The 26228-nt window shown below is 38.8% G+C and overlaps 1 protein-coding gene across 2 annotated transcripts in view; it reads left to right on the top strand.

Annotated features, from left to right (window-relative positions):
- Window positions 1-26228, top strand: part of FTO (FTO alpha-ketoglutarate dependent dioxygenase) — a 378983-nt gene that overhangs the window by 98573 nt on the left and 254182 nt on the right. For both annotated transcript variants that reach the window (XM_026011764.2, XM_072750216.1), the window contains 2 exons: window positions 9728-9805; window positions 23970-24594. In XM_026011764.2, coding sequence (XP_025867549.2) covers window positions 9728-9805; window positions 23970-24594 — 703 coding nt within the window. The remainder of the gene's footprint in view (window positions 1-9727; window positions 9806-23969; window positions 24595-26228) is intronic.

Here is a 26228-nt window from a genome sequence, read left to right as displayed (position 1 = left end):
AGAGAGAAATGGTCCTCTTTGGCAGCATCCCATACAGATATGGAAGCTGGCTGCTCACTCACACAGTTTCACTTTTCACCATAGGAGAAATCATGGGCTAAGAAGGGTACTGAGTACTCTGTGCACTGACCTGTGCCCCCTTGTAGGAGAAGTAACATGGGTAACATCAAATCATTCCTCTTATTCTTCCAACATGTCTGGTCATGGATTTTTCTTGCTCCCATGGTGTGCTGGAGCTTCTCCACTGGACTCTGATACTTCCCCAAAGGCCCTCTAGTCCATGGATAATCATCTAAATCAGTGTTCCTCAGGGCTTCCTGGACCTTGGCTTAGACAGGGCTGGAGCCTATTCATGGGCCAGTTTGGGGTCTGCAGTGGACCCAGGTCTGTATGCCTGTTAGTTGCTACCAGGTGGGTGAGACGCCTCCATGATCCCTTAATATATGGTCCTGGATCCTAGAGCTCCCACATAAGGCACTTATGTCTGTGGATGGATACCAAATTGTTTTTGTTGTGGGGGCATACAGTTGAGTGATGTCTTACTCAACTATGTTTCTGACATCATTCTCCCTCAGTGAACATATTTTTAATGATCTGAATTTTAAGAAATATATTGATATCTAGATATGTCTATGTTGCAGTATGTTCTGTGTGCATTTGAGACAAATGTGTGTGTTGTCATTGTTTGGTTAAGTTATATAAATATCAGTTAGGTTAAGTTGGTTTATAGTGTTGTTCTAGTCTTCTGTTCTTTCTGAATGTTCTGTTTGTTCCACCAGTTACTGAGAGAAGAATATTTAAATCTTTGACTGTAATTGTGGAATCCTCTATTTCTGTTTGCTGTTCTATCAGTTTTCTCTGCATGTATTTTGTAGATCTGTTGTTAGTTGCATAGATATTTAAGATTACTCTGGTCTCTTGATGAATTGACTCCTTTATCATGACATGACTCACTTTACCTCTTAAAATTTTCTTTGCTCTGAAACTCATTTTATTTGGTATCAATATAACTTCTTGAACTTCCTTTTGATTAGTACTACTGTGGTAAATATTGTTTTCCACTCTTACTTTCTTAAATCACTTTTTATTGTCACAAAATATGTGTAACATAAGATTTAGTATTGTAACCTTTTTTGAGTGTATAGTTTTGTAGCATTAACTACAGTCATATTATTGTATCCATCCTTTAACTTTTAACCCATTTGTTTCTTTATTTGAAGTCGATTTATTATAGGCAGCAGATAATTGGATATTGATTTTTTAAAATGTAATCTGGTAGTCTCTTCCTTTTAATTGAATTGTTTAGACTGTTTATATGTAATGTGATTGTTATGTGGTTGGGGTTAATTCTACCGTTTTACCATCTACTCTTCTCTTTTTTTCCATTTCTCCCTTTTTGGATTGATTTTTCATAATTCTATTTTATCTCCCACATTGGTTTATTACCTGTAACTCTCTGTTACTATTTTATGGATGTTTTAGTGTTTCTAGCATCTATCTTTATCTAGGATATTTCTTTAAGTAGTACTATTGCACTTCAAATGTAATTTAAGAATCGTATAACAATATACTTTCATTTCTCTTTGACCATTATGGGATTGTTGCAATGTGTTTCACTTCTACATACATAATAAACCCCACAATGTACTATTATTTTTGCTTTAAATAGCTATCTTTCATAAAGATTTAAATAGTAAGGATAAAGTCTTGTATATTTCCAGTGAAGTTACTATTTTTGATTTTCTTTCTTCCTTTGTGTAAACTCCAGTTTCTACCTAGTGTCTTTTTTTCTGCTTGGAAGTCTTTCTTTATCATTTCTTACAGTGAAGCTTTGCTGATATTATTTTTATTTTTCTGTAACTGCAAACATGTTTGTTTTGCCTTTGATTTTGAAAGACATTTTAGCTTAGTGTAGAAACCTAGTTGACAAATATTTTTCTCAGTTCTTTGAAAAAATTTTTTCACTGTCTCCTGGCTAGCATTGTTCCAAGATATTTCATGTAATGATTTGTTTCTGTGTGTGTACTATGTAATGATTTGTTTTTTTTTATATATACTGTTTCTTTTTCTCTGCTTTTAAGATTTTCTGTTTTCATTGATTTTAAATAACCTGATTATATTGTGCTTTAGTGTTATTTCCTTATGTTTTTCATGCTTGCGGTTCTGTGAATATCTATCTTGAATCTGTGGATTTATAGTTTTCATCAAATTTGGAAAATTATACAGTTTTATCAAATCTGGAAAATTTTTTGCCAGTTCTTTTTCTTTTTCCCCATTCCCTTATTTTTTGGTGACTCTAATTATATGCATTTCAGTGGTTAAAGTCCTCTCACAGCTCACTAATGCTCTGTTAATGTTTTTTGTTTTTTTTTTTAACCTGTGTTTCCTCTTGGATAATTTCCATTGATATGTTTTCATGTTCACTGTTCTTTTCTTCTAAGATGTATAATCTCTTTTGAATCCTATCCTATTTGCATTTCATCTCAGCCATTGAGGTTTTCTTGTCTAGATGCATGATTTAATTTTCTTTATTTCTTCTGTTCCTCTACTTACCATATTCAGTCTATTGAATTTGTGAATCACAGTTAATGTCACTTTTTAATTTTTATTTATTTATTATTTTTAAAAGACTTATTTATTTGTCAGGGCATGAGGGGCACCAGGAGAGGGTGTGGAGAGTATCTTCAAGCAGATATGCATTGAGCATGGAGCCTGATGCAGGGCTCTGTATCACAACCTGACATGAAATCAAGAGTCAGATGCTTAACTAACTGAATAATCCACATCCCCTTACTTTTTAAAATGTACTTCTGTTATTTGTACCATTTTGCAGCCAGTTTCAATTGATTGATTTTTCTCTCCATTACTTTGCCTTGTAGTCTTATCTTGCTTTCCAAGGTTATAGTTTTTAATTGGAAACAATTTGATCATTTTAGTCTTTTTTTTTTTTAAGATTTTATTTATTTGAGAGAGAAAGAGAGAGAGAGAGAGAGAGAGTGCGAGAGCATAAGCAGGGGGAGGGGCAAAGGGAGAAGTAGCTAGATGATGAGGAGCTTGATCCCAGGACCCTGGAATCCTGACCCGAGCCAAAGGCAGATGCTTAATTTACTGAGCCACCCAGGCTCCCCTAATCCTTTTAGTCTTGGTTTAAGATTTGTAGGAAAGAGTGGAGCAACAATCTAGGGCTACTTTTGTGTTACTACTGAGGTAAAAAACTGAGAATTTTTCTTGATGTTTTGTGGATTATGAGATTTTTTTTTTTTACTCTGGCTGAATTTGTGGTCTGCAACAGTGTAGTTTCCCATTATTGGAAACAGTAAGAAATGTGAAGTAAATTTCTTTTTTTTTTTTTTAAAGATTTATTTATTCATTCATTCAGAGAGAGCGAGAGAGAGGCAGAGACACAGGCAGAGGGAGAAGCATGCTCCATGCAGGAAGCCGGATGTGGGACTCGATCCCCAGTCTCCAGGATCACACCCCAGGCTGCAGGTGGCGCTAAACCGCTGCGTCACCGGGGCTGCCCGGTGAAGTAAATTTCTTAAAAGAAGTTCTTGAAAGCATTGTAGAGCTACCAAAGCAACCAAGACTTGGGTGTCCAGAATTAGTGGTATAAGCGTATGTGTTAAATTTAAAAAATAGGATTGCTTTTAATTAAAATCATTTAAGATTTTTGTATTTATATTTACTTTTTTTTTTTTTTTTAATTTATGATAGTCACAGAGGGAGAAAGAGAAAGAGGCAGAGACATAGGCAGAGGGAGAAGCAGGCTCCATGCACCAGGAGCCCGATGTAGGATTCAATCCTGGGTCTCCAGGATCGCGCCCTGGGCCAAAGGCAGGCGCCAAACAGCTGCGCCATCCAGGGATCCCTATATTTACTTTTTAAGGTAAAAATTGAACAGTTGTTAAAAGATAAAATTTCTGTTGCCTCTTCATTAGAGTGATGGAGTATAGTGGAAATGACCTTGTACTTGGGAAATGAGAATATGAGTTGAGATTTTCCCATGACCAGCTACATAATCTCCTGCTGGTCACCTTGTATCACTGGATGCGTTTTTGTTTCTTCATCTGTTCTAAAATTTTACAATAATTTTTATTTTTATCAGTGTAACTAATTGAGGCATTTTTTATATATAAAATTTTATGGAGAGCTTTTATATGTTTCTGCTGTAGTTCACCCATGTAAATTAATATCTGAATTTCTCATGTAGTATTAATTTATGGCATAAAAAAATTTATGGCATAAAGTATAATTTGGTGGGTTATGCATAGATTCTTTTATAGATAATTCATAACTAGTAAATAAAACTAATTTCCCAGAATAAGGGAGAAAAAATAATAAGTGGTTGCTAAAGTATATTGAGGGTTTTTTTATGTGCTAGGGTACTATTCTTAGATTTCTATATGTGTTACTCATTACACGTCACATGGAGATAAGAGACTAGTTCCAAATAGTATATCTAGATGGATAGGACTGATAATAGAACTAACTTTTGGCTTTTTAGCTCATGCTTTGTTATATAGACCCCACCCTCTATTTGAATGTCATTTCCTTAATATCTGTATAGGTTATTATTTGTAAAATGCACTAATATATGTAACTGATTTTATTTCATTCTCATAACACACAAAACATGACAGTGTTTTAGAGATGAGTAAACTGTAACTGATTTTATTTCATCTTCGTGAGACTCTATGAAACAGTCTTTTACAGATGAGTACACTGAAATCCAGAGAGGTCGATTTGGGTGTACCACATGTGGGAAGTGATGAGTCTGGACTCAAATTCTACTCTTTCCTCTAAATTCTCTTTATTTTTGCCATGTCATTATTTTCAGCGAGCAGGGGAAAGTGAATACTAAGTTTCTTAAAGTGGTTAAAGTACGTTGTTTTTCCTTTCATTAAAAGCAAATATGGCATATGGGTATATGAAATATTTATTTATACTACTTTTGGCTTAGCTAGTTTTTATTCGTCTTTGTGGCGTTAGTTTGATGTATCTTCCTCAGGGAGGTTTTACATACTCTCTCAATGCCCGGCTTAAGGACTAGGTCAATTTTTCCACTTACTACTTGAAACCCTCCAAAGATCAGGTGATTGTTTTTACACTAAATATTCATAAGCTGTTACTTGGGACTGCATCTTGAGAAGTATCTGAGAACAAAATTAGATTTTTATCGAACCTGACAAAATATGATTCATAGGTTAAAAATTATGTTGAAAATGAAAAATGGATAAAGGATAAGCGTAGTTAGCAATGTAATCTGATGAGACTGAAGAAAATATACTTTATTTGTAGGTGAGCTACCTCTGCATATTATGAGTTCATAATCCGGTTAATCTTTTTATGTAATTACTGTATGATTCACAAACCATGTCTCTGTTTGATGAGATTTGCAAGCTCAGGTATAGCTTAACTTTTCACAGCAAGTCAAGAGGCTCAGGGTGAAAGTTCTACCTCTAGCTTCAACCTTTGTGGTTTTGAGTGGCATTAAGGTATGTGTTTTGTTTCCTTGATAGAGCTCTGGAAATGGGGCATAGTCCTCATGGAAGGGCCTTCATGTGCTCCTTCTACCAGGTGGGAGAGCTTGGGTCTTGCACTCTCTGGCTTTTGTGCAGCATTTGTGAGCAGCTTGATGTATTTGACACCGGTGTGACAGCAAAGAAGTGTGCGAGCTGACTGGTGTGTGGTAGGGCCCAGCTGTGTGGATTTATCTGTACATCAGGCCAAGGAGCCTCAGTTAGCCAGATCTGACAGTCAAACACGAGCACCTTCTACCCCCACTCAGGAGTGCATTTTAATGTTTGTGTGTTTACCGACTACTTGGCATTTGACACAAAGATAATTGTCAGAGCTCTGGTTTTTTACCCCCCTACATTCTTTAGTGTACTGGTCTATGATAGTTTCCCCCCAAATACTTTATTGTATATCACAAAAACATACATTTTCTAAAAAAAAGTAAAATATCATGGCATCTGCATTTTTATATGAATTTTACATTAAGAATTAGTAGATAATATGTTTGAGTTAGTAATAGGTAATGTGTTGAATTGGCAGTATGTTTACACACTTCTAGAATCAAAACAATATACCTAGAATATTTTGAATAGTCTTGTTTCACCCATGTCCCCGTCTAGTTATTTCCTACCTCTGCCTGCAGGCAACCATGTCAGTAATTTGTCACATATCTTTTATGTGTTCTGGATGCACATATGAGCAGATATTTTGTCCTTGCCTTTTACTTCCTGAGATATTTTGGCGAACTTTTTATTTCACTAACAGGGAAGCTTCCTCATTCTTGTTTGCTGTTGCGTTGTATCTCATTGTGTGGATGTATCATAGTTTATTTAACTGTTCTCTGTGTGGAAACACTTGTGTTGTTTCTAATCTCTTCGTTTAGTTGAGATAAAATTTATATACCAATATACTCATTCTTTTAAAGTGTACAAATAAGTAGTTCTAGTATGTTTCCAAGTTTTTGTTCTACAGATAGTGATCCAGTGGGTAAACTTGCATGTATGTTCTTCTGAACATGGTGCAAGTAAAGTATATCCATAGGAAAAAATCCTTAGAAGTAGTATTTCTGAGTCAATGGGCAAATGCATTTAAATTTTGATAGGAGGGCCCAGACCCTCCTATGGCCCTCTTCCTTTGGCCCAGGGCACGATCCTGGAGTTCCAGGATCGAGTCCCGTGTCGGGCTCCCGGCATGGAGCCTGCTTCTCCCTCCTCCTGTGTCTCTGCCTCTTTCTCTCTCTATGTCTATCATAAAATAAATAAATAAATCTAAAAAAAAATTTTGATAGGATTGTCAGTTGCTGTCTATCAGTATTGTACTAATTTGCATTCTTGAGTATAAGAGGACTTTTTCTCTATAGTCATGCTTTCTAGAGGGACTTTGTCTTTTTATAAAGCAATCTTAATTTTTAAGAAATATGTGAAGTTCATGAACTACCAATTTAATCTAATATTAATTCCTGATTGATTTCACCAAGGTGGGCATGACCAAAAGTTCTTTTTAAGTTCATAAATATTATTGATTATAACTGATCTCATTAGTTAATTGGTAAAATTGTAGGCTGTGAATGTTGATACACAGAACAGATTACATATGTGTGTTCTTAAGTGGAGTGATTTCTGGATCTGCATTCTCTCCTGTCATGTAGATACAATGATGCTTACAGTATCAGAATTAAAATTTCCAGTGGAAGGAGAACATTTATATTCTCCTTGCTCTGTAGTAGGAACATTCCTGTGGAATTTAAGCCTTTTGATACAGCTTTTCAAATTCTAATGTTTTATACCTGATACACTGGACTTCAGTTGAGCTGGAAAATGGTTGTTTTTAAAATGATGTAGCTAAAGTATTAATTATAAATAGAAATTCAGCCTCCATTGATGCTTGTTGATCTAATCTCATTAAGGTAGAGTATTTAATTTCTTAGAAGTGTACATTTGTGTTCCTTCATATATACAGATTAGCCTTATAGACTTGCCTGAAGAGATCTTAAGGTGGTATCTATCTATCTATCTATCTATCTATTTATTTATTTATTTATTTATTTTAAGATTTCTGGAGAGATATTAAGGTGGTATTTATTTATTATTATAAGGTAGAGTCATATCAATGTTGAGATATCATTTGTGCTTGAATTAATCAAGAATTTTAACAATGTGTTTAATTTTTTCCCAGCATTTAAGTATTCTATAAAAAGGACTGGCAAAAGATTCATAGGAAAATGTGGGCTTTCTTGAGGTTGAAGTGACAATTGAGGTATAGATTTTGATTAAATTTGTGATGAAGTACATAAATGTGTAAGTGTATGAATGGAAATATCATTAGTTCTTTCTATGCTCCCAAATAATGGCCAATGTTCAAAACACATGAGCCACTTAACCAATGATTTGTCTAAACTAATAGTTCGTTTTAGTATTACAGATTCTTCATAAAGGAAAGCTATTAATAGTTTAACGAATAAGACAGTCTTATGTGTTTTTTTCTTTTTTTAAGATTTTATATATGTTGGCAAATTTAACTCCAATAAAAAAAAAGATCTTATATATTTATTCATGAGAGACACAAAGAGAGAGAGAGAGAGAGGCAGAGACCTAGGCAGAGGGAGAAACAGGCTCCCTGCAGGGAGCCCGATGTGGGACTCCCTCCTGGACTCCAGGATCAAGCCCTGGGCCAAAGGCAGACGCTCAACCACTGAGCCATCCAGGTGTCCCAGTCTTAATCGTTTTAGATGAGAAAATACCTAGAGTCCAAGCAGAAAGCTTTCATTAAAGAAATAGACCAGAATTTTGTATGAGTAAAATTTAGGGTTTTGCCTCTCTTAGATCAACTGGTTACTGTATTTCTATTTCTTTTTTCTTTATTTACCTTGGATAATATGCAAAAAGATACAGAGAGATTTAAGTTCTGGCCAAAGGTTTTTTTTCTCTGGACTACTCTGTGGTGGGTCTTTGAGAAAAGACTGCTTTTCTCGGACAAGCGAGGGTGATAGGGTCCCCATGTCTGGTTGAGCAGGTTGTTCTCTGCATAAAGACAGTGTCCATTGAAGCAGGTGGGGGCTAAATTCCAGTTTGTGTTTCCCAAGCCACGCCTGTGGAATAAGGCTGCAATGACCCACAGTGCAGCATACCATTTTCTAGTTCTTATAAAGGTGCTGAGAACAGCCTGAATATGCATTTTATTGCAGTTTTACTTAAAAATCAATAGTTTCTACCTCTTTTTTTTCGAGTAATTTTCTGTAGTTATAGGTAATTCCTATGCGAAATGTGTGTCTATATATACACACACATAATGCCATTTATATGCCATGTGGGCTCACACACAGACACACACACACACACAGACACATGTTTGTAGATTACATAGGTATTCTTTGAAAAAAATCCCTTAGAAGGAGAGCGTCACCTTATATATATTCAGTTCTTTATAAAGTACTTTATAATTTGAGGTCCTCACCTCATTACTTTGAATAGTATGTTACTATTTGGGAAGACACAGAAATGGCCTCAGACAGTTCTTGCTGTGTGCTTAAAAACGTTTTTCTTCATAAAATTAGAAAAGAAAAGAAACAAAGATGCTTAACACAGAATTAGTGATTATTCTAGAGATGTAAGTAATTTAAAAATTATTTAAAATATTTAAAATATAAATAAATATATAAAAATTTAAAATATAAATTATTTAAAAAGGAATACATATGTGGATATGATATCAAATAAATCTAGGATTCATAGGATGAATAAATCTTCCAAATATCCTGACATTCTGTAAATGGATACTGTGGTTTGATTTGGTTTTTCCAGTGTTATTGTCTTAGAAGGATTCAGAAACTGCTATGTCTCCGGCAGATTTTATAGACAGGAAGGTTTGCTCTGGAAAACTGTATAAGATGTCTAAAAGGTGATTCCAGTGATGAGAAAGACCCTGGTGTTAAAGAAACATGTCAAGATTGGTGAATCAAATTGTTTCATGGAATATGAGAGTGAATAAAGTCATTATTTCTAAATTAATGCTTCATACAATGTATAATTTAAATATATGTAATTAAATTAATATACTTTATAATAGGTGTTTGGCTAATTTCTGTCCCTAAAAGCTTTTATGCATTCAGGTTGGCTAAGTTATTCTTGATATTATTGGAAAAATAAGGGGTTGTTTTATATTCTACTTACTTTATATTCAGTCACCTATAATCATTATTATTTCTAAACAGAAATTGAGGCTTCTTGAAGAGCTTGAAGATACTTGGCTTCCTTATCTGACCCCCAAGGATGATGAATTCTATCAGCAGGTAAGTTTTTAATATTTTTATCAATTTGTGTTGATTTGCTCTGATCTAAGAAGCACCTGTGGTCTGGAGAGGTTAAATGAGAAGTGAAATGGTCTGATTTGGTCATCCAGTGACTCCTCATCACTCACAGAACATACCAGTTCTTTCATGATCTGTTTCTGCTTTAGCACAGTGGACTGCTTTTTTCTTCCTCAAACATTCCATGCTTTCTTCTACTTCCTTGCCTCTGCTCATTCTGTTTCTTCTGCATAGAATATCTTTTGGCCTCTTACCTTGTTGCCAGGTGGCTAATTCTTCAAGACTTCACTTAAACGTCACCTCCTTGACTTACCTTACCTAAAGGTAGACTTGACTGCACTTTGTTCTGTGCTACTTGTACCTCATAAATACCTCTGTTGTGATTATTACATAGTATTGCTGAAGTAGTATTCTTTTGAATACAAGTGATAAAAACCCAAACTCATTGTAGCAAAAGGGAATTTATTGACTTTCTTAATTTAGATGTCTAGGAGTACATGGCCTGAATCCAGCTTCTCAAAAGGTATCATCTGATCACTGCTTTTCTCTGTGTCATGGTTTGGCTCTCTGTGTGATTTTATGCTCGATGGGCTCTACCTGCTAGCATGTGTAGGTGGACTCTTTCAGCCTAGGTATGTGGTCTTAAGCGCATGGGATCTTAGAAGAAGATAGCCATTTCTTTTTTTTCTGGTTCCATCTTCTGATTTCCCTGGGAGTGATCCTGTTGGTCCGGTTAGAGTTCTGTACCCATTCTTGAACCAATCATTGTGTTGGGGGTAGTGAGATGCTCCTATTTGCCAAGCCTCGTTCATGCACCTACTTGTGGAGTTGGGTTCAAATATGACTATTTTCACCATTTCCACTCAAACTGCATAGACTATGAGTTAGAGATGGACGGTTTTCCATAGGAAAATTGGAGTCCTATTTCCAGAGAAAGAGAAGAAGGCATGTTGGGCAGCCCCTAATAGTACATGTTCACCTACTCTTTCCTACTAGAATGTAAGCCCTTGGGGATAAGAATTGGGCCCCCTCATCTTTGTTTCTCTAGCACCTGACATGTACTTGCATATGGCTAGTTCTCAGTAACTGCAGAATGGAGACAGGAAAGATGTTTACTCATCTGGAATCCAGGTCTCTTGACTTCCAGTTCACTATCCATTCCAGGACGTTATCTGTCATCTCCATTCTCATTAGATCTTTAGTGTCTTTCACTGGATCAGTCCTTTTATGGATTGCTGTAGTTTTTCCTCTTTGTCCTTCTTTCTTAATCCTTAGAGCTATAGCACATATTCTAACCAAGACACAAATCTGAGCATGTCAACCCCCTGCTTCAAACACAGCAGTGGCTGCTTTTTGCCTGGCTCTTTCATTTCTAGCCTTATCTCCCCAACTCTTTCATCTTGTTACCTACACTAGACTTTGGCAGGGCCTCAGACTAGCCCGGCAGTCTCATGTGTGGGCCTTCTTGCTACATCCTCTGCTGCCCTGCCTCCTCCCTTCCTTGGTGAACTTCTGTTACCTGTTAGTAACATGTCATCTCTTGTAGGATGTTCCCTGACACCTCTACAGCATAGAGGCTTGTCTCTGCTCCCTCTTGTGTGCATCGTAGTACTTTATATGTACCTTTATTATCTCAGTGATTTTATTTTTATGCTTGTCTCCCTCATCCCCTGTACTTTGTACAGTGCCTGGCACCTAGTGGGTATTTAATTAATTTGCTTGGATGGATGAGTGAATTAATGCATATATTAGTTAATTTAAAAAAGCAGGTTATATGATAATGTTTAATATGCTTTTAATTTTATTTTTATACACATACACTCCTCCTCTGGAAGATGGCATTGGGAAATGTTTGCAGCATTTATACAGAAATGTTATATGCCAGTGTGGTAGGGTATTCTCTTTTGAGCTTTTTTTTTTTTTTTTTTTAAATTTTATTTATTTATGATAGGCACACAGTGAGAGAGAGAGAAGGAGAGACACAGGCAGAGGGAGAAGCAGGCTCCATGCACCGGGAGCCCGACGTGGGATTCGATCCCGGGTCTCCAGGATCGCGCCCTGGGCCAAAGGCAGGCGCTAAACCGCTGCGCCACCCAGGGATCCCTCTTTTGAGCTTTTCTAGTTTTCTAGGTTGTCTTAAATGAACATGTATTCTTTGATAATCAGAAATAAAAATTATTGAAAGGATCCTTAAAACAAACCTACAAAATGCAATCAGTTCTTAAATCCTTATTGCTGTTTTCATAGATGGAAACCATCTGGTACATGATTTGCATGCACTCTTTTATTTTATTTTATTTATTTATTTTTTTGCATACACTCTTTTAAAGCAGCTACCGAGTCTTACGGCTTCGGTATGGTGCAAGTAGTAGTAATAGTACATGAAGAATTAAACACAAAGGTTATCAGCAGCTGTGCTCAGAGCCAGCCCTACACCGGGGGATAAAAGGAAACTCAAAGGCAAACAACAACTATCAAGGCTGCTCTTTTATCTTTCCAAGACCTACAACAAGCCTGATACCAATATCTAATCACTTTAAGTACACCTTATAATAAGGGTTAGTGCTTCAACAGACCCTTAGTAAAGGAAATCTATTCTCTTAAAAGACAGAGTGAAATTACTTTTTTAATGACATGAATAAATAGAAAGTTTAGAGTTGACATCGGGTCCCTTTAAATAGGCCGTGGCCACAGGAATGCCAGTCCAGCTGCCAGTCACAAAAGCAAGACTTTTTGCAGCTTCCCTGTTGGGTATGTGTGTTGACCCTCACGGTGTGGTTCTTACATTCAGTCCTCACAACTCCCTTGTGCATTTGTGCCACAAATGTGCGTTCAGCTAGCAACTGCTCTTCTTCAGGCTTCAGGGTTCAAGGTAGGTAGTATATCTTCCTCTTCTAGAAATTTCTCTTTAGATCCAGACTAAGCTCTGTATCTGAACGGCAGAGGTGGAGTTCAAGCCCACATTTACCTGACTCCAAAGTCCCGTGCTCTTTCTGCCACGCTGTATGCCTCCCAGAATACCATGCTCCGACTCAAAACACCTTCAGAGACATTTTTTGTTTTTGTTTTTTTTCTGATAAGACCGTGGAGAAAAGAAACAAAGCAACAACAAACCCGAGGTAGAAATTGGAGAGAACTTCTGTAGGTTTACCACAGAGCACAAAGAGATGAAGAACTAGATAGTCCAAAAACAAATCTTGGCTTCCAGATACACGAATGCTCTGTCTCCTATCCTGAGAAAATGCCTCTCTCCTAAGTATGGCCCCTTGCTTACAGTTACTGTACTTTCCACGCACTGGGTTTTAGCACTGCTTGCTCCTCTCCATGCTTTACATGTATTTGCTCATTTACATCTTACCACTTATCTTACATCTTGCTCATTTACATCCTCTGAGGCAGATTTTTTTTTAATCCCATTTTAGAGATTAGAAAATGGGAAGCACAGAAGGGTTTAAATTTTTGTTCAAGGCTTATAATAAGCAAGAAGTGTCAAGATCCAGATTTGAGTCCAGGCTGTCTGACTCCAGGATCTGACTCTGAGTATCATCAATAGGATGATCTCTTTGGTGCTTCTAGGATTGCTCTGCTTTCATCACCACAATCCCACACATCTCTTTCAAACCCTGCTTTCCCCTGTGACCTCCAGTGCTACCAATTCCAACTACCTGTTGGGTGGCTCTGCCTAAAAGTCTTTAAGGGGCATCTAACACAACATGATCCATATTCATTCATTACTGACTGCAGTGAACACCTGTGTTTAGCTCACCTGCCCTGTGCAGGTAATGTTTTAGGCATTAGAGATGAAGTTGTAAAAACCCTCAGAAGGTTCCTCCTTCTTTGAGTTTATTTCTTATGAGGCAGCGGTAGAGGAAGGAGCAGAAAGAACAAGAAAACCAAAAAATGAATGTTGGAAGGGAAAATGGGTAGGGGGATAAAGTAAGAGGGCACTGTAAGGTCTGTAGGGTGGGAGATTGCAAATTAGGGTGGTTGTATAAGGCTCTCTCCAAGTGACATTTAAACAAAGACCTTACGGAGGTGTAGGAGCAAGCCAGATGCTTGTGGGAAGAATGTTCTGGACACAGGGAATAGTGGAGTCCCTGAGGTGTATTTGAGGGGGACCCCCTGAGGCCAGCATACCTGGTGTGAAGTGAGAGAGTTGAGAACAGAAGGGATGAGAGCAGAAAGCCATGGCCCGATGATATGGGAACTTGCCATCTGTGCTGAAAATGTTGGCTGTGACTCTGAATGACATGAGAAGCTGTGAGAGGGTTTGGAGCCACAAAAGTGACAAGCTATGATTTACATTTTGGTAAGGATCCATTTTTACCAGGATTCTGCTGTTCATTCTCTTCTCTAAAGGCAACAACCCCCACTTTGTCCTGTTCACTAAATCATAAATCTTGCTGTCCTCACCTTCCACCCATTGCTTCAATCCCTTGTTCAGGTGCTGGGCCCTGGCAGGGCTACCTCTTTATAATCCCTCAAGGTGTTTCTTCTTTTCCAGTTCCACCAACACAGTCCTTGATCAGGCCCTCAGATATCATTTTACACCAACACAGATTTCTTATTCTCCTGTGTGGTTCCTTGTGCCCTCTCCAGTGGCATTAATGTTGTGTTCCCATCAATATGTCTGACTTGGCACTCCTTGCTTCTTAGATTTTGCTCAGTTCTCTTACCTGTAAGGTAGAGTACACCCTCCTCAACAAGTCCTCTAAGGCCACTGACCATATGACTCCAGACTACCTCTCTGGTCTCATCTCTATCCATTGCCTAACAATGGAGTCCAACCTTAGACTCCCCGTCATGCAGAGTCTCTTGCTACATGCTGGCTCTGCTGTGTCTTTTCATCCTTCCATGCCTCGGTGCCTGGTATTCCCTGGGTGTGGAGCGCACCCTTATCCCCTTTTCTGTCTGGTGAGTATCTACTCACCCTTGAAGACCTTGTTTAAATACAACCTCTTCTGTGAAGATACCAGGAAATGCCACTTGTTTTACTTTCAGAATATATTAAAAATCCAACCACCTCGCATCTCCTCTGTTGTATACGCCAGGACCAGAGCTCCCATTTTCTCTTTCTCAGATGGTTGCAAAGCTTCCTGTCTGTTTTCCCACAGCATCTGTAGCAGTGTTCTTTCTAAAACTCCAGTCAGCTCATTACACTTTCTTGCTCAGAGCCCTTTGGTAGCTTCCCTTTGTGTTCAGAGCAGAACCGTAGGACCTTACATTTACCCACAAAGCACAGTAAGATCTGGTTCCTGATCACTTCTCTCAGCTCACTTCCTGAACCTACTGCATTCTTGCTCTTCAGAGAATCAATGGAGCACACTGCTGCCCCCAAGGCCTTTGCAACTTAATGTTCCCCTAGCCTGAACACTCTTTCCCTTAGGTATCTGTGGGGCTTGTATCCTCATTTCTTGCATTCCTCTGCTCAGATGTCACCTTATTATCAAAGGCCTTCTCTGACCAGCCGGTGAGAAACAGCAGCATTCACGGCTCATGTCCTCATCCACTTAATTTGGATTTCTTTTTTTCCATGGTACTTACCACAATCTAAAAAGACTATATATTTTGCTAAGTAAATAAGTCAATAATAAATGTGTAAAATACTATGTATGTTGTGAACCCTATGTACTAAATATTTATATACCACATATATAAATATGAGCTCCTGGAGAGCTTATCAAAGTTTTGTTCTCTTTGCATTCCCAGTACCTCGTGCTTTGCCAATAGTATATGCTCAATAAATATGTATTCAATAACTAAGAATTTTCCAGGTTCCCTTCCTGCTTGTTTATTCCCTGCTCCCATAGTAGTATTTTCATACTTCAATTGTGATAAGTCTTTCTTTAGCTATTGTTTTTTATTTTTATCTATACTGTTAAACTCTGAGGTGCTATAAAACAGGAACTACCTTGTTTTTATCATTGTATTTATGGCACTTTATGCAGTATCTGGTAGGGAGCAGATACTCAATAAATTTTAAATTAAAAAAATGAACTACTGAATTAGGGTGCCTGGGTGGCTCAGTTGGTTATATCTGTAACTCTTGATTTCAGCTCAGGTCTAGATCTCAGGGTCATGAGTTCAAGCCCTGCATTGGGCTCCACAATGGGTATAGAGCCTACTTAAAAAAAAAAAAAAAAAAGAAGAAAGAACTATTGAATGAGTAAATGAATGAACAAATATCTCTTGGGTCACTTTGTAGCAAACCACAGGTTTCTTGCTGTGATAGATGATAGATAGATAGATAGATAGATAGATTCATTGTGATAGCTATAGCAGGACCAATGCAGTGACCTCAGAAGAGAGCCTACTTTTGGAGCACAGCAGGATGTTGGGCCAGTTACGTGTCCAGTCCATTTGTCTTGGAATGGCTACCAAGTCATAAGCATGTTATGATGAAAATTATCTATAGGGATGCCTGGGTGGCTCAGTTGGTTAAGCATCTGCCTTCAACTCAGGTCATGATCTCAGGGTCCTGGGATTGAGCCTTGCATCCAGCTGCCTACTCAGTGGCAAATCGTCTTCTCCCTCTTTGTCTTCCTCTGTGTTCTCTCTTACTCTCTCTCAAATAAACAAAATAAAATCTTTTAAAAAAGAAAAAAAATATGTAGCACATATTATGATTGATAATGTGTACATTTCTATGGAGTGCAAAATGCAAAGTGTTACCAGCAGAATCTGATAACAGCTAGATGAGAAATAGAGTCCTTTGACATCACAACACTTTTTAAATGAAGTACATTTCCCAAGTCACTGAAGATTTTGAATTTAATTTCACTCTACTGAAGCTTGCTTGAGTTCCACTGGCTTCATTTAGGTGAGCCTCCTGTAAAACTGGTATCTTACTCAGATAGCAACATATTTGTCCTCTGTCTGTGATGAAATTCTTTCAGAACCATCCCTTGATATGAGAGGACAAGCAGTAGAATTTTTTTTAAAGATTTTATTTATTTATTCATGAGAGACAGAGAGAGAGAGAGAGAGAGAGGCAGAGACACAGGTAGAGGGAGAAGCAGGCTCAATGCAGTGAGCCTGATGTGGCCCTGGGCTGAAGGCAGCGCTAAACCGCTGAGCCACCTGGGCTGCCCAGCAGTAGAATTTTTATATAATGGCTTAAAATAGGTGGGAAATAAAGCTTATTATCCAGAAAATGTAGCATTCCACATCTTTCAGCCACTGATAAAGGCCTGGCATGTTGGTGGTTTATACCTAAAATACCTTTCCAACTGCTTATTAAAATCATCATTTAGGTCATGAAATCTTTTATAGATCTCAAGAGATATATTAAGTGACCAGGCCATTATTAATACAGTTGCATGACTCTATATATACTCCCTGGCAAAACTTTAATGGGATTCAACAATAAAAAATTCTGACATATTTGAAAACCTGCCAACAGCTGTTCCAAATTCTTGTGTGATATCTGCTGTTTTATATGTACCTGTCCAAAATGAAAAGAGAACTTATTTGTTTGCCAGAATGAATTAATATTCAATTATTTAATATTCAGCTCTTTTCCAGAGTTACTTATAGTTCTCTTTAAAGGAAAATTTAAGAAACACTACATGGTACTTTTATGTGTCAGGCACTAGTCTAATTACTTGATAAATAATTAGAATGGGCATTTAGGATAGGGAATTTTCTCTTGGATGTTTTTCTTTTTTTTTAAGAGATTGACTAAATCAGCCAGTTCTTATCATTTGTATTTATTGTGTTAAAGTCATAATTTCCTAGAGAATTCAACAGCATTCCAAATGAGATTTTAGTTAGAACCAGAAGTTATATTGAGACATTTTGAGGGCAGCCCGGTGGCTCAGCAGTTTAGCGCTGTGTTCGGCCTAGGGTATGATCCTGGAGACCCGAGATCGAGTCCCATGTCGGGCTCCCTGCGTGGAGCCTGCTTTCTCCCTCTGCCTGTGTCTGTGCCTCTCTCTCTCTCTCTCTCTGTGTCTCTCATGCATAAATAAATAAAATCTTTTTTTAAAAAAAAGAAACATTTTGAAAATTCAGGGTCATCAAAAAGAATCTTTTGGCAAATATAAGAAATGTCATGAATGCGACATGTTCTCCCTCGTTTTCTAATTTAAAAAGTATTTTACGTTTTCTTTGACAAATATAAAAAATATGCAGATATCTAAAGAAGAAAATTAAAATTATGCCCAAGTTCATCACCCAGAGATAACCATCATAAACTTTCTTGTTTATTAGTACTTTGTTATTTAAGTTTTCCACAAAACAGTACAGACATTTTTCTAAAGTTGTGTTACTTTAGCATTTCATCACATAGATATATCATTTTACCCCTAATCCCCTATTGAGCATTTTGGTCATTTTCAGCTTTTAATTCTTATAAAGAATAGTATGATAAATATCCTTATAATCTTGGTACATTTCTCTTATTATTTCCCTATGATAAATTCTTAGAAGTAGGATAACTGGATGGAAAGATATGAGCATGTTTAGGTTCTGGTGAATTTTGTCCAACTGGCCAGAAGCAAGGTTGCAATAATTTGCATTCCTAGTTGTAGACTATCAGAATATTTGATTTTGCCTCATCAGGAATGTGTACTACAATTTTACTACAATAAAATTTTATTTTTTGCAAATTTCATAGGTAAACCAAATTAAATCTAATTTAATTCAAATTACATTAATTTATATTTTTTCTGACTTTAGTGCAGTTAATTTTTTTCTATATTTAAGAGCCTTCCCCATTAATTTATGTGTGAATTTCTCTAATGATATATATATTTATACATATTATATATGTATGTGTACATGTATTTAAATTTAGAAAATTTCTTTATTAAGAGTACTTAGCCCATTTTTGCCATGTATATTGCAAATAGTTTTTTTCCAATTAGTGTTTGCCTTTTTATTTTATAATTCTTCTTATGCAAAAGTTTAAAATTTTATATATTCAAATGTATCAATCTTTTAAAAACAGTTTATCAAGCTGAGTATATGTACAACTTACATATCATAAAATAATTTTAAGATTATACAATTCAGTAATTTTTGGTAAATTTGCAGAGTTGTGCAACCATCACCACAGTAGTTTTAGAATATTTCCCAAATCCCCAAAAGATCACTTCTGCATCTTTGCAGTCATCAGCCTTCTTTCCTACTCCCGGCCCAGACCCTCACTGATCTGTTTTTTATCAATCTTAGATTTTTTTTATCCTCTTACTCTTAGAGACAAGTCTTGAACACTTCTATTCGAGTCAGCCAAGGGCTTGGGTATATAGTGGAGAATAAAACTGCTACCATGTCCTTCTTCTGGGAGATTTAGTCTTGCAGGAGAGATTATTAAACAAATAATAGTTCAAATAAATATGTAGTTATGGATTGAAAAGTCCTGTGAAAGATAAATGAGAAGTGTGTGATGAATGATAATGGGGGATACTTGTTTGATGGGAGCAGTTCAGGGAAAGATTCTTAAGTGAGTGGCTTGCAGGATGAGAAGGGCCTGGCAGGTATAGATTTTGGGAGAAAAAGCCTGCCCTGAAGGTAGGTGCTGAATGCTGGCTCCTTGAGGCCTATGGGAAAAGAGGCCTATGTGGTCTGAGGGGAAAGAGACTGAGAGATCAGTGAAAAAAATTTGGTGGTGGGGCGGGGGGGGGGGGGGGGGGGGGGCGGATACTTTCCCATGTCATTATTACTGTTTTATTTTTAGAATGCTGTTTTTAATGTCAAGGTATTTACATGTGATACTCATATGGTTATGTGAATTTCCCAGGTCCTTAGAGTTATTATTCCCCTGTGTTAAATACATCTTCTGCAGTCTCCAGCCCCACTGTCTCCAGCCCCACTGCATATTCGACAGTGGCTGCAAGCTGTGTGTAGATATAGATGGAAGTGTGTGTCTATTATCTCCAGTCTTCCTCCTCTCTCAGTCCCACAGGGAGTGTGTTCCCAAATAAAGTTCTTGGGAATTATCTTACTTTTTGTTAAAATTTTACACTGAGGATTATTTAAAAAAAAAACAACAACAACCCAGAATTGTTAGGAAAGTATGGAGAAATTTCCTTCTTAACCACTGTTGTTAGTTAGAAGTGCTTCGGGTATACTGAGGCCTCAGGGACTTGCTCAGAGAATAACCAGTTTAGTGATAAATATTGTTGCTTACTAGATTACATTGCTCTCTGCATGAGCTGCATAAACAGAAAGTATGGTATTTCTCTTTTTATTTTTCAAATGGGATAAATGGGTATAGAAACTATAAATCCTAAATGCATCCCTGACAGTCTCGATGGCAATTCATAGTGCTGTGCCACATAACTCTGCTCTTTGTCACTTTAAATTTATGATCACACACCTCAGATAGGCACCCTAAGAAGCGGGGCCATCCTATTGCACTTTCCTAGTAAGGTCATTTTTCCACATGCAGGCTTGATAACTTCATTTTTCTTCGTACTTAGACTTCCTGCTTATTTCCTGATTTCTGGAGCAGTCATAGTAGGCTAGATAATGCCATAGTGACAGACAACCCTCAAATCTCAGTGGTTCCCCCAGCAATATTTCTTATTCACCCTACGTATCATTAGTGGATTGGCAGAGAATCGCTGCCCATTAAATTAGTAACTTGGGGACCCACGTAGCCACTGGCTGATTTCTGTGGCAGAAAGAGCATTCTGGAGGGTGTGGTACTGGCGATGAAGTGCTTCAGGCTACAGGTGACAGCCCGTCATTTTTCTGGACCCAAACAGTCATATGTCTCATCCAACATGAGTGGCTAGGAAGCATCATTCTACATTGGGCCCAAAAAGCTGGGTAATGGCAGAGAGTCCAGAACTGTTTGGCAAGCAGCCCACGTGACCAGCACACGTTTGTAGCTACTGATTTGGTTTGCACTTCCAGTGCGAAAATTAAAGTGCTCTCCTCTGTCTCCCTCTAAAAGCTCCCTGAGACTTAGTCATTTGCCTATTACCAAGTTTACAGTCCTCTCCAAATTTACATCTTCTTTCTCCTTCCTGTATTCTGATGTAGGAAGTATCTTTCTTCTGATCCAAATGTTTTTTGATCATATATTCCTGTCAGTAACAAATTTTAAGCCTATACAGTGGTGTCCTCCTAAGTGTTTAAGAATGGGCTGTCTCAGGGGGAAAAAAACCCAGCCTCAGTTTTTAGTGTTACCTAATTTCTGTGATGTAAATACGTCTCCATGGCCGGTAGCATGCATGGCTATCAACATGACGTCACTGAATGTGCGTTTGGGAAGAGATGTACACAGTAGGCTTTCTCAAGGGGATATGAAGTGACTCCAGCACACTACCGATAGTTATTCATTAAACAGACATACGTATTACTGGTATACTTGTGTCTGTTTTATAATAGAACTCATATTAAATGTTTGTATATGTGTCTATATATCACACACATATATGTACACATATTTTAGTAAAACTTGATTTTTTTTTTTTTTTTTAGATTAAAACCAAAACAGTTCTACCATCTTCTCCCCACCAACTCTGGTGGATTGCCATACAAACCCCACAGGGTTCATTCAGGTACCCTCCCTTGAGAGACTCCTGCTCTGGCCACTCAAGGATTTCGCTCCTGTAGTTAATCACCCTGTGTCCTGCAGCATCATCAGCTGCAGTGTCCTGCAGCATCAGCCTCTTCCCAGGAGAATCCTGGCAAGCCCTGATGTGCCCCCCTATCTTCCATCACTGAAGATGGTCCCCTGATCCAGTATTGCCCTTTATCAACAGCTGTGTTTTTCTGTTCCCCTTCGGAGTGTGACCCCTGAGACAGACATTTAAACCTGCCGTCTCCACTGCTGCTCTTTCATTCCGTCGCCAGCTGACTCTCATCTGACTGTCATCCCCACCACTCTTCTGCATCCGCTCTTGCCATGGTCATCAGTTATCTCCATGCTGCCACATCTCGGGGATCACGATGTCTGTCCTCATCTCAGTTGGCTTCCCAGGGGCGGCCGCCTACTCCATCCTTCTTGAAGCACTTGGAAGTCTTTTTCTGTCTTTTGACTTTTGCATTAATATCCTCTCCTGCTTTTCTCCCTCAAAGGTCTCTTTTGCTCCTTTCCTCTATGACTCAGGAAATGGCTGTTAGCCCCCTGACTCCCTTCCATGTTCATGCTGTTTCCCTGGGAGGGCTCATTCATTTTCAGGCCTTTATAGACCACAGGTGTGCTAACGTTGCCACCTAGATTTCCAGGTATGTCTGTGCAGTTGCCCCCCTTGCGTCTTCTATCTAAAGATCTCATAGGTATCTTAATGGCTACGGCTCCAAAATGGAGCTCCTCATTCCTTCCGATCCTTCCACCTACCATTCCTGTTTAGTCCCAGTCTTTCTTATTAAAAAAAAAAAAAAAAAGAATGGAGGGGGGCCTGGGTGGCGCAGTTGATAATGTGTCCAACTCTTGGTTTTGGCTCAGGTCATGATCTCAGGCTCACACCCAGCACGGAATCTGCTTGAACTCTCTCTCTCTCTCTCTCTTCCCTCCTGCTCGTGCGAGTGAACATTCCCTCTCTCAAATAGATAGATAAATGGTAAGCTGTTTACTCAGTTATTAAATCCAGAAACTGAGAATCATCCATAACTGCTTTCCTTTCTATACCCCTCACACCTACCGAGGCCATAAGCACTGCCTTTTGCTCTGCCTATAAAACATGTATAGTATTATAAAATGTAAATAAAATTTCTCTTCTCCCCTTGGGTCCTCTCCAGCACACTTTGCATCAACTCCCGGTTCCCCCTTTGGCCTCCCAGGCTCCATGTGGTCCGGCCTCTGCCTTCCCTTCAGCCTCACCACATGTCACTCTGTCTTTGGCGCTTTTGCTCTAGTAAAACTGTCTTTCTTTTTGTCTCTAGAACAGTCTGGTGTCCCTCCTCAAAGCTTTTGTGGTCTTTGGTCCCTTCCTGATACTTAATGCAACTTGGGATTGCTTTCTCTTATTTATTACCTGATCTGGTAGAAAGCTCTGTGAGGGCAGCAGCGTATCTCTGTGTAGTGTTTGGTGGGTGCTCTGTAGACATATTGAATGAAAAAAAATGAAGATATAGAAGGAATGTGTTTCAAAAATCATGGGCAGAAGAGTACTGAGAAGGCACTGATTAGATTAACCTTTACAGGATCAAATGTAAAATACTGTGCTTTGGTTAAAAAAAAAAAGTCCGTTTCATCGTACAGAATCTGGGAACTCTGGCTTGTCATCTGTTCCTAACTCCTAGGAGCCAGAGTGGTGGCTGAACAGGTAATGAAGTCCTCCACTGTGGTAATAAATCTATGTGTTTCCATATTAAAGGAGGGATTATTTTGCAGTATTCTCCTCCAGTGGCACCAGTAAAACGATCACAACTTTTTCAATCACAATAGAACACCTCATTTATTCACCCATTTATTCAATATGTCCTGAATACACTCTGAGCACTAGTCTTATTGTTGTAAACAAAATTCTCCTGGCTCTAGTATTCATGGGACTTGGTATCTAATTCCCAACTTGAAGTGATTTCTCCTTCAGTGAAAGTATTAAAGCAGAGACCAGTTTGTCATTTATTGGGAGGCAGAGCAAGTTCTTGGTTCAGAACTCCTGCCCTGGAACCAGACTCGAGAGCTCAGGGGCTTCAAATCCCAGCTACAATATGTATCAGCTATGTGACTGGGCAGGTATTAAAAATGTCTCTGTGCTTCCAGATTCTCCTGTATAAACCAGAGACAGTAACAGTACTGCCACATGAAGTTGCGAGTCACAAATGAGTTAATGTGTCTAAATCATTTAGAATAAGACATAGCACTTAGTAAGCCCTTAATAAATAGATGGTAAGCAGTTAATTAATAAAATCGTGTTGTCTGGAGGTCCAAAGGTTGGCAGACAGATTGAGGGCAGGGAGAAGTAGCTGTAGAGGGAGCCTGGGAGATCAAAGCAGAAAGTATTATTATTTTATTTATATTAAAGATGAATAATTTGAGCTTGGACTTGAAAATCTTGACTGGACAGTTGATGACATTTGTTTCATGTAGCCTTCTGTTTGAGGCTGGAGAGATGCAAGTCCTGTATAGAAATACTACCTGACAGTTTTATTTTTTCCTCCTAACGCTAACAAAGAAACACACTTCTGGGAATGACAAACTCATGGCTCTCCATGAACACATATTTTTGCTTTGGTTTTGTTTTAGTGGCAGCTGAAATACCCGAAACTAATTCTCCGTGAAGCCGGCAGCGTACCTGAGGACCTCCATAAAGAAGTTCAAGAAGCCTTCCTAACACTGCACAAACATGGCTGCTTCTTTCGGGACCTGGTTAGGATCCAAGGCAAAGATTTACTCACTCCAGTATCTCGCATCCTCATTGGCAACCCAGGCTGTACCTACAAGTACCTGAATACCAGGCTCTTTACGGTGCCCTGGCCAGTGAAGGGTGCTAGTACAAAATACGACGAGGCCGGGATAGCTGCTGCCTGTCAGACCTTCCTCAAGCTCAATGACTACCTGCAGATAGAGACCATCCAGGCTTTGGAAGAACTTGCTTGCAAAGAGAAATCTAATATCGATGCCGTGCCGGTGTGTATAGGTCCAGATTTCCCCAGGGTCGGTATGGGGTCCTTTGATGGACAAGATGAGCTGGACATTAAGAACAGAGCAGCATACAACGTAACTTTGTTGAATTTCATGGATCCCCAGAAAATGCCATACCTGAAAGAGGAGCCTTATTTTGGCATGGGGAAAATGGCCGTGAGCTGGCATCATGATGAAAATCTGGTGGAACGGTCGGCGGTGGCAGTGTACAGTTATAGCTGTGAAGGTACAGTCTGCTCTGGGAAGACGCAGCCCTGAGTGGCACATGAGTCGTGGAAGCTCTGGAGGTGTGCGTGTGCGTGAGTGGGAGTAAGTGAGCGTGTGTGTGTACCTGTACGGACATGGCTGTCATGTGTCCTTTGTAGGTTTGCCACACCCAGGTATCTGCAGAGTGTACCTCTTTCTCATCTAGTGGGGCTGTCTAGCTCATTGTTACACTGTACTTAGATGGAATATTTCTATGTGTAAGCACTACTGTCATTCTGTCTTTCTCATGCCCAGAGAGCAGCATCTTGGTTTCAGACAGCCAACTGCCTTTCTCTAAAGCTCCCGTAGCCTGCACAGTTGCTATAATTAACTTGCTGATAAAGGGCTGGGAAAACAAAAATCTGTCAAATCTTTCCAGGTTCCCATAGGTGCACATTTCCAGTCTTGCCAAGATACTTTATTGTGGTTGACATCACTGTCTTGATGGAAGTGATTTGTCAAATATGGACTTGTTCTTGGCTTCACACAGATTTGACTACTGTCCTTCCTGTCCAGAAGCAGTTGAAGTGGGTTGTGGCAGCAGACAGTCCTTTGGTTTTAGGACACTCTCCAACGACCCCCTCCCCCATCAGCTCTATAGTTTTAGACTGCAAAGGGGTGCTGTGGGCAAACTTGTTCTTGAAGTTTCTGAAATCTGGCCCCCTTGGAACAGAGATCATAGGGCTACCTTTCTGTGGCCTACCAGAACTTTCCTTCTTCCGTTGTACAGTTTCTGCGTGTTTTGGGACTCCATTGTTTTTCAGCATGGGGTTACAAAAAGATAGTTGAGCATATCCAGGGTAGTGTGACTGTTGCTGACTGTGTCCTGTGCCTGAGCATTTGACAAAAGATGACAAGACACAGCATTACTCTGTTTTCTCTTTATCTCTTCTACCCGCTTATTGAAAGATGCTTGTAAAACCAGGGAATGGACTGGAACAGTGAAGGGTCAGGTCACTGCTTCCTGAAAACTGTTTTTGTTAATTGGATGTCGTTATCACTGTATGCTTTTTGTTTTCTAAACTGTTTTGGAAAAGAGATTTTTTTTTTAAAGATTTTATTTATTTATTCATAGAGACAGAGAAAGAGAGAGAGGCGCAGAGACACAGGCAGAGGGAGAACAGGCTCCATGCAGGGAGCCCGATGTGGGACTCGATCCAGGGTCCCCAGGATCACGCCCTGGGCTGCAGGCGGCGCCAAACCGCTGCGCCACCGGGGCTGCCCCGGAAAAGTGATTTTAAAAAAGAAATTCTCTTAGTTCTCTTGAAATTGCTTGCCATTTTCCAAGCTCAGACATTTCCTCGGGATAGCTAAAATATCTTAATCCATGTCCTCAGCCCAGAACAAGCAAGTAGTTTAGGTGTTGGAAATTTTACCAGTTTCCCTGGCACCTCAAATAATGATGCTGACCTAAGAAAATTGCTCCAAAGGGGATTTGATAGTGTCCTAATGGAAAGAACTGAGCTCCTCTGATCTTTACTAAGGTATTGCCAAGGATTTGAGAACAACCACGTCCAAGAACTCTGATGGGGAGGGAACAGTGTATCTAGTTTGTTAGTTTCTTTCTTCAGGAGGCTGCTCTCTGAAGCTGAGGCTGTTGAGGCCATGGTATGT

This window comes from Vulpes vulpes, chromosome 2, assembly GCF_048418805.1.
Source record: "Vulpes vulpes isolate BD-2025 chromosome 2, VulVul3, whole genome shotgun sequence".
Classification (NCBI taxonomy): domain Eukaryota; kingdom Metazoa; phylum Chordata; class Mammalia; order Carnivora; family Canidae; genus Vulpes; species Vulpes vulpes.
Note: the sequence above shows the minus strand (reverse complement) of the source record. Positions and strands in the feature narration are given on the sequence as shown.